This window comes from Pseudoliparis swirei, chromosome 12 (assembly GCF_029220125.1).
Source record: "Pseudoliparis swirei isolate HS2019 ecotype Mariana Trench chromosome 12, NWPU_hadal_v1, whole genome shotgun sequence".
In the NCBI taxonomy this organism is placed as follows: Eukaryota; Metazoa; Chordata; class Actinopteri; order Perciformes; family Liparidae; genus Pseudoliparis; species Pseudoliparis swirei.
Window position 1 is genome coordinate 711724 of NC_079399.1, and position 17143 is coordinate 728866.

Sequence of the window (17143 nt, forward strand, 5' to 3'; positions counted from 1 at the left end):
CTCATGGGTCCGTCTCATGGGTCCGTCTCGTCGGTCCGTCTCATGGGTCCGTCTCGTCGGTCCGTCTCATGGGTCCGTCTCATGGGTCCGTCTCGTCGGTCCGTCTCATGGGTCCGTCTCGTCGGTCCGTCTCATGGGTCCGTCTCATGGGTCCGTCTCGTCGGTCCGTCTCGTCGGTCCGTCTCGTCGGTCCGTCTCTTGGGTCCGTCTCATGGGTCCGTCTCGTGGGTCCGTCTCGTGGGTCCGTCTCGTGGGTCCGTCTCGTCGGTCCGTCTCATGGGTCCGTCTCATGGGTCCGTCTCATGGGTCCGTCTCATGGGTCCGTCTCATGGGTCCGTCTCGTCGGTCCGTCTCATGGGTCCGTCTCGTCGGTCCGTCTCGTGGGTCCGTCTCGTGGGTCCGTCTCGTGGGTCCGTCTCGTGGGTCCGTCTCGTCGGTCCGTCTCGTGGGTCCGTCTCGTGGGTCCGTCTCGTGGGTCCGTCTCGTGGGTCCGTCTCATGGGTCCGTCTCATGGGTCCGTCTCATCGGTCCGTCTCGTCTCATGGGTCCGTCTCGTCGGTCCGTCTCATGGGTCCGTCTCGTCGGTCCGTCTCTTGGGTCCGTCTCGTGGGTCCGTCTCGTGGGTCCGTCTCGTGGGTCCGTCTCATGGGTCCGTCTCGGTCCGTCTCGTGGGTCCGTCTCGTGGGTCCGTCTCGTCGGTCCGTCTCGTGGGTCCGTCTCGTGGGTCCGTCTCGTGGGTCCGTCTCGTGGGTCCGTCTCGTGGGTCCGTCTCATGGGTCCGTCTCATGGGTCCGTCTCATCGGTCCGTCTCGTCGGTCCGTCTCATGGGTCCGTCTCGTCGGTCCGTCTCATGGGTCCGTCTCGTCGGTCCGTCTCTTGGGTCCGTCTCGTGGGTCCGTCTCGTCGGTCCGTCTCTTGGGTCCGTCTCGTGGGTCCGTCTCGTGGGTCCGTCTCGTCGGTCCGTCTCTTGGGTCCGTCTCATGGGTCCGTCTCGTGGGTCCGTCTCGTGGGTCCGTCTCATGGGTCCGTCTCGTCGGTCCGTCTCATGGGTCCGTCTCATGGGTCCGTCTCTTGGGTCCGTCTCGTGGGTCCGTCTCGTCGGTCCGTCTCATGAAGTATTCTCATGATGTGTTTTCTTTCCTCGCTTGTATAAATAGTTGTGTATTGATCGGTTCTGAAGGTCAAAGGTCAACCAGTGGTCACTCCAGCCCGCTCTCCTGGGAGACCTCGGAGTCCAGCGAGTAGCAAGAGCTGCCGTTGTCCTGCACGTCCCTGTTGGCCTCCTCGGAGAGCGCGGCGGGGGCGTCGCCGGACGAGGCTCCGCCCCCCAGATCGGCGACGCCCTCGCAGAAGTGGGCGGAGGCCTGGAAGAGGCGTCCGTAGCGGTGGCAGCGGGCCGCGGCGCCGTGGGCGTCCATGTGCTCCTGCAGCCGGCTGCGGTGGGAGAAGCGCAGGCTGCACACGGCGCACGCCATCTTACGCCGACGGGTCTGCAGCGCGGCGAGCGACAGGCCGCCGCCCCCCCCGCCGCCCCTGCTGCGCCTCAGCTCGGCGGCCAGCTGGTCGGCGAGCGCCTGGCTCTGCCTCAGCGCCTCCTGCAGACAGCCGGCGTCCAGCGGCTCCGGGGCCGCCGCCCCCCCGCCGCCGCCCGGCCCCTCCCTCAGCCGGTGGCTGAACAGGTGCTCCCTCAGGGCCTCGGGGGACGAGCAGCGCTCGCCACAGCGGGGACACAGCAGGACCCGGTCTTTGAGCCGGAGACCGGCGCCCTGAGGCGGCGCCCCCGGCACCTCGCCCCCCTCGCCGCCCCCCTCGCCGTCGCCCCCGTCCTCCTCCACCGCCTCCTGCTTGATGCGGGTGGAAATGTCCGAGTCCTCTCCGGACGCCACGGAGCAGTTGTTGCGTAGCGCCGAGGCCAGCGGTCGGCAGGATCCTCAGGCCCCGAGGCGGGAGGCGGACCCGCCCCCCTCGGGGGCCGTCCTCCGGCGCCCTGCAGGACACCGCCGTGGTCTTGGGGACTCCGGCTGCCTCCTTGTTGGCCAGCTGGGAGGAGATCTGGATCCCGTACAGGTTGGACATGCGGACCAGGTCTGCGTCGGCCTCGCCGCCCTCGCCGCCCTCGCCGCCCTCGCCGGGTTTCCGGCACAGCTGGTAGGCGTGGAGGAACTTGATGCCGTCCTGCAGCCGGCTGCGGTCCACCGGCTGCGGGGGGCTCAGGCCGGTGTACATGAGGTGCAGCAGGTAGCTGAACACGTCCGGCTGGATGTCGGTGGGCTGGATCTTTATGCACTCACTGAGGACACAAGACATGGGTCAGGACCTGGTCTCCAGAGACCTGGTCTACAGAGACCCTCACCACCTGGTCTACAGAGACCTGGTCTACAGAGACCTGGTCTCCAGAGACCTGGTCTACAGAGAACTGGTCTACAGAGACCTGGTCTACAGAGACCCTCACCACCTGGTCTACAGAGACCTGGTCTCCAGAGACCTGGTCTACAGAGACCCTCACCACCTGGTCTACAGAGACCTGGTCTACAGAGCCCTGGTCTCCAGAGACCTGGTCTACAGAGACCCTCACCACCTGGTCTACAGAGACCTGGTCTACAGAGAACTGGTCTACAGAGAACTGGTCTACAGAGACCTGGTCTCCAGAGACCTGGTCTACAGAGACCCTCACCACCTGGTCTCCAGAGACCTGGTCTACAGAGACCTGGTCTCCAGAGACCTGGTCTACAGAGACCTGGTCTACAGAGAACTGGTCTCCAGAGACCTGGTCTACAGAGAACTGGTCTACAGAGACCTGGTCTACAGAGACCCTCACCACCTGGTCTACAGAGACCTGGTCTCCAGAGACCTGGTCTACAGAGACCCTCACCACCTGGTCTACAGAGACCTGGTCTACAGAGACCTGGTCTCCAGAGACCTGGTCTACAGAGACCCTCACCACCTGGTCTACAGAGACCTGGTCTACAGAGAACTGGTCTACAGAGACCTGGTCTACAGAGACCTGGTCTACAGAGACCTGGTCTGGTGGATGAAGATCATCTTGAAGTAGTTGGAGAAGGCGGCCAGCACGGCGCGGTGAGCTTTGAAGTAGACGTTGCCGATGGCGACGGTGCAGTCACACAGGAAGCCAAACTCCCTCTGAACGTTGAGCTGCTGCAGCAGGAAGAGGCTGTGAGACCCCACCATGACCCCTAGACAGACACACACACACACACACACACACACACACACACACAGACACACACACAGACACACACACACACACACACACACACACACACACACACACACACAGACACACACACACACACACAGACACACACACACACACAGACACACACACAGACACACACACACACACACACACACACACACACACACACACACACACACACACACACACAGACACACACACACACACACACACACACACACACACACAGACACACACACACACACACAGACACACACACACACAGACACACACACACACACACACACACACACACACACAGACACACACACACACACACACACACACAGACACACACACACACACACACACACACACACACACACAGACACACACACACAGACACACACACACACACACACAGACACACACACAGACACACACACAGACACACACACACACACACACAGACACACACACACACACACACACACACAGACACACACACACAGACACACACACACACACACACACACACACAGACACACACACACAGACACACACACACACACACAGACACACACAGACACACACACAGACACACACACACACAGACACACACACAGACACACACAGACACACACACACACACAGACACACACACACACACACAGACACACAGACACACACACAGACACACACACACACACAGACACACACACACACACACACACAGACACACACACACAGACACACACACACAGACACACACACACACAGACACAGACACACACACAGACACACACACAGACACACACACAGACACACACACACACACACAGACACACACACACACACACACACACACAGACACAGACACACACACACACAGACACACACACACACACACAGACACACACACACAGACACACACAGACACACACACAGACACACAGACACACACACACACACAGACACACACACACACACACACACAGACACACACACACAGACACACACACAGACACACACACAGACACACACAGACACACACACAGACACAGACACACACAGACACACACAGACACACACAGACACACACACACACACACAGACACACACACACACACACACACACACACAGACACAGACACACACAGACAGACACACACACACACACACAGACACACAGACAGACACACACACAGACACACAGACACACACACACAGACACACACACAGACACACACACAGACACACACACACACACACACACACACACACACAGACACACAGACACACACACAGACAGACACACACACACAGACACACAGACACACACAGACACACACACACAGACACACACACACACACACACAGACACACACACACACACACACACACAGACACACACACACACACAGACACAGACACACACACAGACAGACACAGACACACACACAGAGGCAGAAGAATACAAGAGGATGAATTGTGCGGCTTTGTCGTGACAGCTCTCCGATTGGCTGCTCAGAGTGCAATGCACCCTGGGAGTTGTAGTTGCTCAAATGAATCGTTGCTGCAGCAGCACGTTACTGAGGTTAACATGACGTCATAACGAGAAGCGTAAAGCAGTGTAGATGAATACTGAATAAGTATTTACATGTAAGTGTATTATTATTATGACATTATGTAAATATAGTATTGTCTTTCAGGAATGATAATAAATCATAATAAATCATATTATAATATAGAATATAATTATACATCCAGTGATTTCAGAGTCCTGCCCTCTGACCTCAGTGAAGGTCACCGAACACACGCACACGCACACGCACAGACCGGAAACAGGACACCCGCGCGACCAAACAACAATACAGCTCCGCGCGTGCACGTGGCGTCGCGCCCGTCAGGCTGCAGCCTCCTCCATCGTCATCCGTCCGATTCCACACGCACGTCCTCACTTCCTTACACACAGCACATGCGCGTGCACACGCCCACCCAGCCCGTACACGCCCTCTGCCTGTCTGAGCCGTGCACGCGCGCCGTGCCCGGCGGCCGTTAATCGGCCTCTTACCGCAGAAATGTGCAGATTGTCTTCAGGTCCGGAGCCGACGTGTCGCTGCCGAGGATCCCGCGAGCCGCGTCACGTCTCGCGAGAGGAGGAGTCAAAGGGGCTGGCACGTGATCCGCGTGTCACCTGCCGACATGGCATTAATATTACAAAATATTATATATATATAGAATATATATATATATATATTTATAATACATATATATTGCAAGAGCCACAAGTGTGTTTTTAGTAAATTTAAGTTTCAGAATTGTTTATAATTTAATATTTAGAATTATGCTCACGGTGGAGGAACTATAAGTTGAATATATTAAAAGATCTTTATGTTAATGACTGACGCTCGAGCCAGGCTATTTAATGACGTCATGACGGCAGCAGGTGTAAGAGCAGAGCCGCATTAGAGATATCGTTTTTTTACCGTAAGACTATGAGATCGTTTTGAACGTTTATTATTTTGTATACTTTGTCAGCGTTTTTTGCTGTTTAAAATAAAATCGAAAAAAGGAAATGAACGGTTTCCTGTCGCGTGAGAGGACTATGCCGAAACTTTAAGAGGTTTTGCAATCTTGGGACCCAAGTGACTGAATGATGGTTATAGTTGGTTCAATATGGAAGATGATGATTTATGTTTTTTGTTGTTGTTGTTATTGTTGTTTTTTATTTTTTATTTTTCTTCCTTGTCTGATTGTCCGTATAGTTGGTTGTTTAGCAATTTTTTATTTATTCGGTTTTGATTGTCTGGTGTAACTTGTAAAAACCTAAAATAAAATGATTGAAAGAAAGGAAACTCACTGTGTCTGCAGCTCTTTAGCGGATTAAAAAAACAATAACGACGGAACGCCGCTACATATATATATATATTATCCAGTAGATGGCGGTAATGCACCCGACAGTTGTTGGCCAATCGCACATAAACCCGAAAGAAGAAGAGCTTCAAGGGAGGCGGAGATTCATTACGATTATTCTGAAGGCCAACATTTGGACCGGAAGTCTTCTACTCCGCGTTCTGCTTGACTGTACGGAAGCGCTCTCCTTTCTGCAGGAGCAGAAGAAGAAGCAGCCGAAGCAGTAGCAGCAGCAGAAGAAGAAGCTGCAGCTTCGTCTCGTCTGTCCGCCTGAACGCGACTCTTCTCCGGCCACGAGCCCTCCGGACCCCCGGGGACCTCCACACGAAGCCGCAGCTCCTCCGGTGAGTCGCGGCTCGCTGCCCGGGCCTCGACGCCGCCTGGCGGGGTGAACTAAAGAGGAAAGCCCCCCGCGGCCTGGTCCTCGCGGGGCTGAGAGGCGGTGCGGGGGCGGCGGCGGTTTGCGGGAGAGATATCACTGTACTTCCGGTCTGGCTTTTCAAACTAAGGCCTGTAGCAAACAAACTGTTTACAAATGTTTTTATCGTGATTATTTCTTCAATAAATGCACATGTACAAATTCATGAATTGCCAATTAGGAACCGTAAAATACATCCTAATGCAGTTAAACTAACACGCCGGGGGGGAAACCACAGAGAATAAATACCATTAAGTTAACAGGGAAAACATGGAATACAAATTAAAAAGATGACAAGATATGAACTTTTTAACCTGTTTACAACAGATTAAAATGACACATTCACAGTAATATTTGAACACAATTTAATTGGCATATATTGAGTTCTTTATTTCTGGTTCTTTTGTTTTACTACTTTGTTGAGTTGGATCCTTTTATTTTGGAGTTGAACTCAGTAACTTCCTGTGTGGTCGATGCTAGTCGCTGTTAGCAGCATGAGCTAACCACCGAAATCTACATTTTAGCTCTGTAACTAGAACATGACCTCCTCTCTTCTAGAACATAGAACATGACCTCCTCTCTTCTAGAACATAGAACATGACCTCTCTTCATAGAACATGACCTCTCTTCTAGAACATAGAACATGACCTCCTCTCTAGTAGGACATAGAACATGACCTCCTCTCTACTAGGACATAGAACATGACCTCCTCTCTACTAGGACATAGAACATGACCTCCTCTCTTCATAGAACATGACCTCCTCTCTTCATAGAACATGACCTCCTCTCTACTAGGACATAGAACATGACCTCCTCTCTTCTAGAACATAGAACATGACCTCCTCTCTTCTAGGACATAGAACATGACCTCCTCTCTTCTAGAACATAGAACATGACCTCCTCTCTTCTAGAACATAGAACATGACCTCCTCTCTTCTAGGACATAGAACATGACCTCCTCTCTTCTAGGACATAGAACATGACCTCCTCTCTTCTAGAACATAGAACATGACCTCCTCTCTTCTAGGACATAGAACATGACCTCCTCTCTTCTAGGACATAGAACATGACCTCCTCTCTACTAGGACATAGAACATGACCTCCTCTCTTCTAGAACATAGAACATGACCTCCTCTCTTCTAGGACATAGAACATGACCTCCTCTCTTCTAGAACATAGAACATGACCTCCTCTCTTCTAGAACATGACCTCCTCTCTTCATAGAACATGACCTCCTCTCTTCTAGAACATAGAACATGACCTCCTCTCTTCTAGGACATAGAACATGACCTCCTCTCTTCTAGGACATAGAACATGACCTCCTCTCTTCTAGGACATAGAACATGACCTCCTCTCTACTAGGACATAGAACATGACCTCCTCTCTTCTAGAACATAGAACATGACCTCCTCTCTTCTAGGACATAGAACATGACCTCCTCTCTTCTAGAACATGACCTCCTCTCTACTAGGACATAGAACATGACCTCCTCTCTTCTAGAACATAGAACATGACCTCCTCTCTACTAGGACATAGAACATGACCTCCTCTCTACTAGAACATAGAACATGACCTCTCTTCTAGAACATAGAACATGACCTCCTCTCTACTAGGACATAGAACATGACCTCCTCTCTTCTAGAACATAGAACATGACCTCCTCTCTTCTAGAACATAGAACATGACCTCCTCTCAACTAGAACATAGAACATGACCTCCTCTCTACTAGGACATAGAACATGACCTCCTCTCTTCTAGAACATAGAACATGACCTCCTCTCTACTAGGACATAGAACATGACCTCCTCTCTTCTAGAACATAGAACATGACCTCCTCTCTACTAGAACATAGAACATGACCTCCTCTCTACTAGGACATAGAACATGACCTCCTCTCTACTAGGACATAGAACATGACCTCCTCTCTTCTAGAACATAGAACATGAAATCCTCTCTTCTAGGACATAGAACATGACCTCTCTACTAGGACATAGAACATGACCTCCTCTCTACTAGGACATAGAACATGACCTCCTCTCTACTAGGACATAGAACATGACCTCCTCTCTTCTAGAACATGACCTCCTCTCTACTAGGACATGACCTCCTCTCTACTAGGACATAGAACATGAAATCCTCTCTTCTAGGACATAGAACATGACCTCCTCTCTACTAGAACATAGAACATGACCTCTCTACTAGGACATAGAACATGACCTCCTCTCTACTAGGACATAGAACATGACCTCTCTTCTAGAACATAGAACATGACCTCCTCTCTACTAGGACATAGAACATGACCTCCTCTCTACTAGAACATAGAACATGACCTCCTCTCAACTAGAACATAGAACATGACCTCCTCTCTTCTAGGACATAGAACATGACCTCCTCTCTACTAGAACATAGAACATGACCTCCTCTCTACTAGGACATAGAACATGACCTCCTCTCTACTAGGACATAGAACATGACCTCCTCTCTACTAGGACATAGAACATGACCTCCTCTCTTCTAGGACATAGAACATGACCTCCTCTCTTCTAGGACATAGAACATGACCTCCTCTACTAGAACATAGAACATGACCTCCTCTCTTCATAGAACATGACCTCCTCTCAACTAGAACATAGAACATGACCTCCTCTCTTCTAGGACATAGAACATGACCTCCTCTCTACTAGAACATAGAACATGACCTCCTCTCTACTAGAACATGACCTCCTCTCTTCTAGGACATAGAACATGACCTCCTCTCTACTAGGACATAGAACATGACCTCCTCTCTACTAGAACATAGAACATGACCTCCTCTCTTCATAGAACATGACCTCCTCTCTACTAGAACATAGAACATGACCTCTCTTCATAGAACATGACCTCCTCTCTTCTAGAACATAGAACATGACCTCCTCTCTTCATAGAACATGACCTCCTCTCTTCATAGAACATGACCTCCTCTCTTCTAGAACATAGAACATGACCTCCTCTCTTCTAGAACATAGAACATGACCTCCTCTCTTCATAGAACATGACCTCCTCTCTTCTAGAACATAGAACATGACCTCCTCTCTTCTAGGACATAGAACATGACCTCCTCTCTACTAGGACATAGAACATGACCTCCTCTCTACTAGAACATAGAACATGACCTCCTCTCTACTAGAACATAGAACATGACCTCCTCTCTTCATAGAACATGACCTCCTCTCTACTAGAACATAGAACATGACCTCTCTTCATAGAACATGACCTCCTCTCTTCTAGAACATAGAACATGACCTCCTCTCTTCATAGAACATGACCTCCTCTCTTCTAGAACATGACCTCCTCTCTTCTAGAACATGACCTCCTCTCTTCTAGGACATAGAACATGACCTCCTCTCTACTAGGACATAGAACATGACCTCCTCTCTACTAGAACATAGAACATGACCTCCTCTCTACTAGAACATAGAACATGACCTCCTCTCTTCTAGGACATAGAACATGACCTCCTCTCTTCTAGGACATAGAACATGACCTCCTCTCTACTAGAACATAGAACATGACCTCCTCTCTTCTAGGACATAGAACATGACCTCCTCTCTACTAGAACATAGAACATGACCTCTCTTCTAGGACATAGAACATGACCTCCTCTCTTCTAGAACATGACCTCCTCTCTTCTAGGACATAGAACATGACCTCCTCTCTTCTAGAACATGACCTCCTCTCTTCTAGGACATAGAACATGACCTCCTCTCTACTAGGACATAGAACATGACCTCCTCTCTTCTAGGACATAGAACATGACCTCCTCTCTACTAGGACATAGAACATGACCTCCTCTCTTCTAGAACATAGAACATGACCTCCTCTCTACTAGGACATAGAACATGACCTCCTCTCTACTAGAACATAGAACATGACCTCCTCTCTACTAGAACATAGAACATGACCTCCTCTCTTCTAGAACATAGAACATGACCTCCTCTCTACTAGGACATAGAACATGACCTCCTCTCTTCTAGCACATAGAACATGACCTCCTCTCTTCTAGAACATAGAACATGACCTCCTCTCTACTAGGACATAGAACATGACCTCCTCTCTACTAGAACATAGAACATGACCTCCTCTCTACTAGAACATAGAACATGACCTCCTCTCTTCTAGGACATAGAACATGACCTCCTCTCTTCTAGGACATAGAACATGACCTCCTCTCTTCTAGGACATAGAACATGACCTCCTCTCTTCTAGAACATGACCTCCTCTCTTCTAGGACATAGAACATGACCTCCTCTCTTCTAGAACATGACCTCCTCTCTACTAGGACATAGAACATGACCTCCTCTCTTCTAGGACATAGAACATGACCTCCTCTCTTCTAGGACATAGAACATGACCTCCTCTCTTCTAGAACATGACCTCCTCTCTACTAGGACATAGAACATGACCTCCTCTCTTCTAGGACATAGAACATGACCTCCTCTCTTCTAGGACATAGAACATGACCTCCTCTCTTCATAGAACATGACCTCCTCTCTACTAGGACATAGAACATGACCTCCTCTCTACTAGAACATAGAACACGGCCTCTCTTCTAGCACATAGCACCTGGGTGCGGGCCCCGCTGACCCCCGTGTGTTGCAGGCGATGGCGCGGCCGAGCCACAGCGACCACGTCCTCCAGCAGCTCAACAGCCAGCGCGAGTGGGGCTTCCTGTGCGACTGCCTCATCGCCATCGGGGACTTCTACTTCCGGGCGCACAAGGCGGTGCTGGCGGCCTGCAGCTCGTACTTCAGGATGATGTTCATCCGGGACCAGCAGGGGGCGGCCCGGCTGGACCTCAGCAACATGCAGATCAGCGCCGAGTGCTTCGACCTCATCCTGCAGCTCATGTACCTGGGCCGCATCGCGGGGGGCGGCTACGAGTTCCAGGAGCTCAAGGCCTCCATGGCGGAGCTGCAGATGTACTACGTCCCCGACTCGCCGGAGGACCTCCGGGGCGCCGCCCCGGACCCGGCCGCCTCCTCCGCCGGCGGGAAGATGATGTTTGGAGTCCGCATGTACGAGAAGCAGCGGCCCGCCGCGCCGGAGGCGGAGCAGCTACCGAGAGCCGGCGCCGGGCGTCCGGCGGCGGCAGAGGAGGCGGCTCGTCTTCTAGCGGCGGTGGACGGGCCGGGAGATCAGCCGTGTGACCTGAGGAAGAGGCCCGGCGGCAGGAGCTCGGCCCTCAAAGACCGGCCCCGGTTCGGCCGGACCTACACCTGCGACGACTGCGGCTTCGTCTTCAGCTGCGAGAAACTTCTGATCGAACACATCCTGACCTGCACCAACCGGAAGGCCTTCCACCGGCCGGGAGGCGGCGGAGACGACTCCAGCAAAGCCGGGAGCTCCGCCTCCGAGAGCGTGGAGGAACACCGGGTCGTCTGCAAAGGAGAGGACGACTGGCCCGAAGCCGGGGCCGACTCCGACCTCGCCGCCAGGACGGACGGCGAGGTCGGGTCCACCCCGAGCACCTCCGTCAAGACGGAGCCGGAAGAAAGCGCCATCCCCGAGATGGAGGCGGTCCGGCTCGGGGACCCGCAGAGGGAGAACACCGGGTCGGACCGCGACCCGGAGCCCGGCGTCTCGGGGCTGGAGGCCGGCGAGCCTCTGGAGGGCCGCGGGTCCAGCAGCGACGAGTCGGGGGCCCCCCCGAAGCTCCGCAAGGTCAAAGAGGAGCGGCGGGACGGCGGCGCCCCCTGCGAGCTGTGCGGCGCCCTGCTGGCGGAGGAGGACCCGTCGGCCCACTACCTGGCCGCCCACATGGGGCACATCTGCGCCTGCGGGCGCTGCGGCCAGGTGCTGATCAAAGGCCGCCGGCTGCAGGAGCACGCGGAGCGCTGCGGAGAGTCGGACTCCCACGGCGAGGACGACTCCCTGCCCTCGGACCGGGCCCGCTGCGGCCCGCTGCTCCAGAACCAGCGCCTGGAGCACGGCGCCTCCTGCCACGACCGGGAGCCGTTCCGCCCGGCGCTGCCGGAGGAGGCCGGCGACCTGGACCGCCGGCGCAAACACTTCTGCGGCATCTGCGGCAAAGGCTTCTACCAGCGCTGCCACCTGCGGGAGCACTACACGGTGCACACCAAGGAGAAGCTGTTCAGCTGCGCCGCCTGCGGGAAGCAGTTCCTGCGCGAGCGCCAGCTGCGGCTGCACACCGACATGCACAAAGGCACGGCGCGCTACGTCTGCCCCGTCTGCGACCAGGGGACCTTCCTCAAGCACGACCACGTGCGCCACATGATCTCCCACCTGGCGGCCGGGGAGACGCTCTGCCAGGTGTGCTTCCAGATGTTCCCCGGCGGAGAGCAGCTGGAGCAGCACATGGACGTCCACCTGTACGTCTGCGGCGTCTGCGGAGAGAAGTTCCGCCTCCGGAAAGACATGAGGAGCCACTACAACTCCAAGCACACCAAGAGGCTCTAGGACCCCAGACACCCAGACCCCCAGGACCCCAGACCCCCAGGACCCCAGGACCCCAGGACCCAGACCCCCAGGACCCCAGGACCCAGACCCCCAGGACCCCAGACCCCCAGTCTGCTACTAGATAAATACACGAGAACAAATTAATGCACTTGAGCACCAAAAAGACATTCTGCACTTTTACCATATATATGCACCGGAGCAGCTGATTGGTCAATACGAGTCAATCGAGTGTACCTGTCCACGGCGAGTTAACTAGTTGGACAGGTAACTAACTAACCAGCTAACTAGATGTGTATTAGTTATAATATTGATCTTTACATGCTAGCTGTTTTAATGTGTACGCGATGGAACCAAATAGTTATTGATCGGTGGAGCTGATCGGTGATCAGGACCTGGTGGTCCTCTGTGATTGGCTGTGTGCTCACGTGCTCTCTGATTGGTGCCTTGCCTGTAACTGGTGCATGCTGGGGGATGAATGTTAAAAGCCCAGGTGGTGATGACCCCAGAGGGGTCAGTGAGCGCCGAGCCGACCCGGGTGGAGGGGATCCAGACCGCCACGCAGACCCGGTCCAGGAAGGCTTTGAGCCGAAGCTCCTGAAGCAACAAAAGGAAACTCCTTGAGATACTGATTATTGATTATTGATTCCTGATCCATGTGACCAGATCCTGTTGATTAGCAGCCGCTCCACAAGGATCCAGATTATTATTGTTCTTATTATTTCACCGTGGTCCCAGAACAGTGAACTTTCTAAATACTCAGTAACGAGTGTTTCTGTCTCCATGGAAACAATCAATAAAAGATAACACATGTTTAGTCGTGTCTTTGAAGTTTAGAGCTTTAGGAAGGAATTCACTTTAGTTCATCCTACTACACCTGAACGCACCGAGAAGTTAGCACTTACCTTCAGTCCTCATGTTCACTGAGCAGAGCCTGAAGGCACCATGAGAAGCTATCATTACCTTCAGTCCTCATGTTCACTGAGTAGAGCCTGAAGGCACCATGAGAACGTTATCATTACCTTCAGTCCTCATGTTCACTGAGTAGAGCCTGAAGGCACCATGAGAACGTTATCATTACCTTCAGTACTCATGTTCACTGAGCAGAGCCTGAACGCACCATGAGAATGTTATTACCTTCAGTCCTCATGTTCACTGAGCAGAGCCTGAAGGCACCATGAGAACGTTATCATCTACCTTCAGTACTCATGTTCACTGAGCAGAGCCTGAACGCACCATGAGAACGGTATCATCTACCTTCAGTACTCATGTTCACTGAGCAGAGCCTGAAGGCACCATGAGAATGCTATCATTACCTTCAGTCCTCATGTTCACTGAGTAGATCCTGAAGGCACCATGAGAACGTTATCATTACCTTCAGTCCTCATGTTCACTGAGCAGAGCCTGAAGGCACCATGAGAACGCTATCATTACCTTCAGTCCTCATGTTCACTGAGTAGAGCCTGAAGGCACCATGAGAACGTTATCATTACCTTCAGTCCTCATGTTCACTGAGCAGAGCCTGAAGGCACCATGAGAACGTTATCATTACCTTCAGTCCTCATGTTCACTGAGCAGAGCCTGAAGGCACCATGAGAACGCTATCATTACCTTCAGTACTCATGTTCACTGAGTAGAGCCTGAACGCACCATGAAAAGTTACTTACCTTAGATGAGGTTAGGTTCAGAGTTTATACGGTTCAGGTTAAGTTTAGGTTTACTGGATTCTCAGAGGAACATGAAATAAATTGTTTGTATTTATTGAAGTAATTGGAGCTCATTGAAGGTTTATAGAAGGATTCAGTTTAAAGTCCAGTGTAAAGTCTAGTTTAAAGTCCAGTGTAAAGTCTAGTTTAAAGTCCAGTTTAAAGGCCAGTGTAAAGTCCAGTGTAAAGTCTAGTTTAAAGTCCAGTTTAAAGTCCAGTTTAAAGTCTAGTTTCAAGTCCAGTGTAAAGTCCAGTTTAAAGTCTAGTTTAAAGTCCAGTTTAAAGTCTAGTTTAAAGTCCAGTGTAAAGTCCAGTTTAAAGTCTAGTTTAAAGTCCAGTGTAAAGTCCAGTTTAAAGTCTAGTTTAAAGTCCAGTTTAAAGTCTAGTTTAAAGTCCAGTTTAAAGTCTAGTTTAAAGTCCAGTTTAAAGTCCAGTTTAAAGTCCAGTGTAAAGTCCAGTTTAAAGTCCAGTGTAAAGTCCAGTTTAAAGTCTAGTTTAAAGTCCAGTTTAAAGTCCAGTGTAAAGTCTAGTTTAAAGTCCAGTTTAAAGTCCAGTGTAAGTGAGTCTCCAGTGCAGAGCCACAGTCCACATGGGGTCCAGCAGGGTTCTGGTCTTGGTGGTGGTCTGGTACCGGGATCAGGATTACATTGCTCAGGCAGCTCAGCAGAACCCTGAGCAAGGCCCAGAAGACACGGACCTGAGGGCTGAGGGTCCAACTGGAGAAGAGAGGTCAGTACTCACGCGCTGGGGGACCCACCGAGGGTTATTATGGTCTGGAAGTTTTGAAGACAGGCAAGAGTGACATTCCCCCCCCCCCCCCCCCCCAGTCGCGCGCAATTCCAGGATGCTTTATTTTCATTGGTTGCTGGATTAAATTTTACCCAGATACAACAGATACTGGTTTTTTTCTTTTTTTCTGATTGGCTATTGTGTGGCCCATTTCTTTTTTCTGATTGGCTGATAAGTGGCTCCTCACAGCAGAACTCCAGGGGAGCGCTTGATTCCTCCACGGTGAGGGCAGCGCGGCTCATGTTTGCGTGCTGCGGCACATTACAACATTAAATAGATGAGTTTTTTTCAGCGTGAGAAATACGATGTGTGGCGGGAGTGCGTGACGTAAGACATGTGGGCTCATGTGGACTCATATGGGCCCATGTGGGCTCATGTGGACTCATGTGGACTCATATTCAAGATTCAAGATTCAAGATGTTTTATTTGTCACATACACACACAGGGTGTGCAGTGAAATGAAAGTGGCAATGCTCAGCAGGAATGTGCAAGGGCAACAAGTACACACTATTTACAATAAAAAACAACACAATATTTACAGTAAGTGTGTGTGTGTGTGTGTGTGTGTGCCTAAGAGGGGCAGTTGTGTGGGTCTATGTGGGGGTCCTGGTGAGGTCGGAGTTCACAGTCCTGATGGCCTGAGGAAAGAAACTCCGTCTCAGTCTCTCTGTTCTTGCAGCGTGACTACGGAGGCGCCTGCCTGACCGCAGCAGCTGAAACAGTCTGTTGTTGGGGTGGTGAGGATCCTTCATGATCCTGCCGGCTCTGGTTCTGCACCTCCTGGTGTACAAGTCCTGCAGGGTGGGAGTGTAGTTCAATAGTGCGCTCAGCCGAACGCACTACTCTCTGCAGAGCCTTCCTGTCCTGAGCGGAGCAGTTGCCAAACCAGGCTGTGATGCTTCCTGTCAGGACGCTCTCTACAGCTCCAGAGTAGAAGGACTGAAGGATCCTCTGGGAAACTTTACATTTCCTCAGCTGCCTGAGGTGGTAGAGGCGCTGCCTTGCCTTTCTCACCAGAGTGTCTGTGTTTGTTGACCATGTCAGATCCTCGGTGATGTGGACTCCCAGGTATTTATACCCGCTCACCCTCTCCACAGTAGTCCCGTTAATCCCCAGTGGTGAGTACGTCCTCTGTTGTTGTACCCTCCTAAAGTCCACAATCAGCTCCTTAGTTTTGGTGACATTCATGATGAGGCTGTTGTCCTGGCACCAGAGTGACAGATCAGCAACTTCCTCCAGGTAGGCCTTCTCGTCGTTGTCGGAGATCAGGCCCACCACCACTGTGTCATCCGCAAACTTGATGATGGTGTTGGAGCTGAACCTGGCCACACAGTCATGTGTGTACAGGGAGTACAGTAGGGGCTGAGGACGCAACCCTGGGGGATCCTGTGTACAGGGTGACGGGGTTGGAGGTGTGTCTGCCCACCGTGACCACCTGTGGCCTCGCGGACAGGAAGTCCAGGATCGAAGCACACAGGGGTGTTCAGTCCCAGCTCAATCAGCTTGCCGGCCAGTCTGGAGGGGACTATGGTGTTGAAAGCTGAACTATAATCAATGAACAGCAGTCTCACATAGCCCCCCCTCTGGCTGTCCAGATGAGAGAGTGTGGTGTGCAGTACCTGGGAGACAGCATCATCCGTGGATCTGTTTGGGCGATAAGCAAAC

General features: G+C 52.0%; 2 protein-coding genes across 2 annotated transcripts; one reads left to right on the plus strand and one right to left on the minus strand.

The window, feature by feature from the left end:
* Nucleotides 1–774: 774 nt before the first annotated feature.
* zbtb25 (zinc finger and BTB domain containing 25) lies at nucleotides 775–6144 on the minus strand. The gene is given in 5 exon segments (XM_056427980.1): nucleotides 775–1917; nucleotides 1919–2290; nucleotides 3020–3194; nucleotides 5271–5393; nucleotides 6060–6144. Coding segments are annotated over 3 exon segments (1260 nt in total). The 5' UTR covers nucleotides 3190–3194; nucleotides 5271–5393; nucleotides 6060–6144; the 3' UTR covers nucleotides 775–1199.
* Nucleotides 6145–6232: 88 nt separating this feature from the next.
* On the plus strand, nucleotides 6233–13796 carry zbtb1 (zinc finger and BTB domain containing 1). Its single transcript, XM_056427974.1, has 2 exons — nucleotides 6233–6456; nucleotides 11169–13796. Exon 2 carries the CDS (start codon nucleotides 11172–11174, stop codon nucleotides 12984–12986), a length of 1815 nt encoding a protein of 604 aa, XP_056283949.1. The 5' UTR covers nucleotides 6233–6456; nucleotides 11169–11171; the 3' UTR covers nucleotides 12987–13796.
* Nucleotides 13797–17143: the final 3347 nt, after the last annotated feature.

Coding starts and splice junctions, on each gene's coding strand:
- zbtb1 (XM_056427974.1), top strand. CDS start 11,172: ATGGCGCGGCCGAGCCACAGCGACCACGTCCTCCAGCAGCTCAACAGC.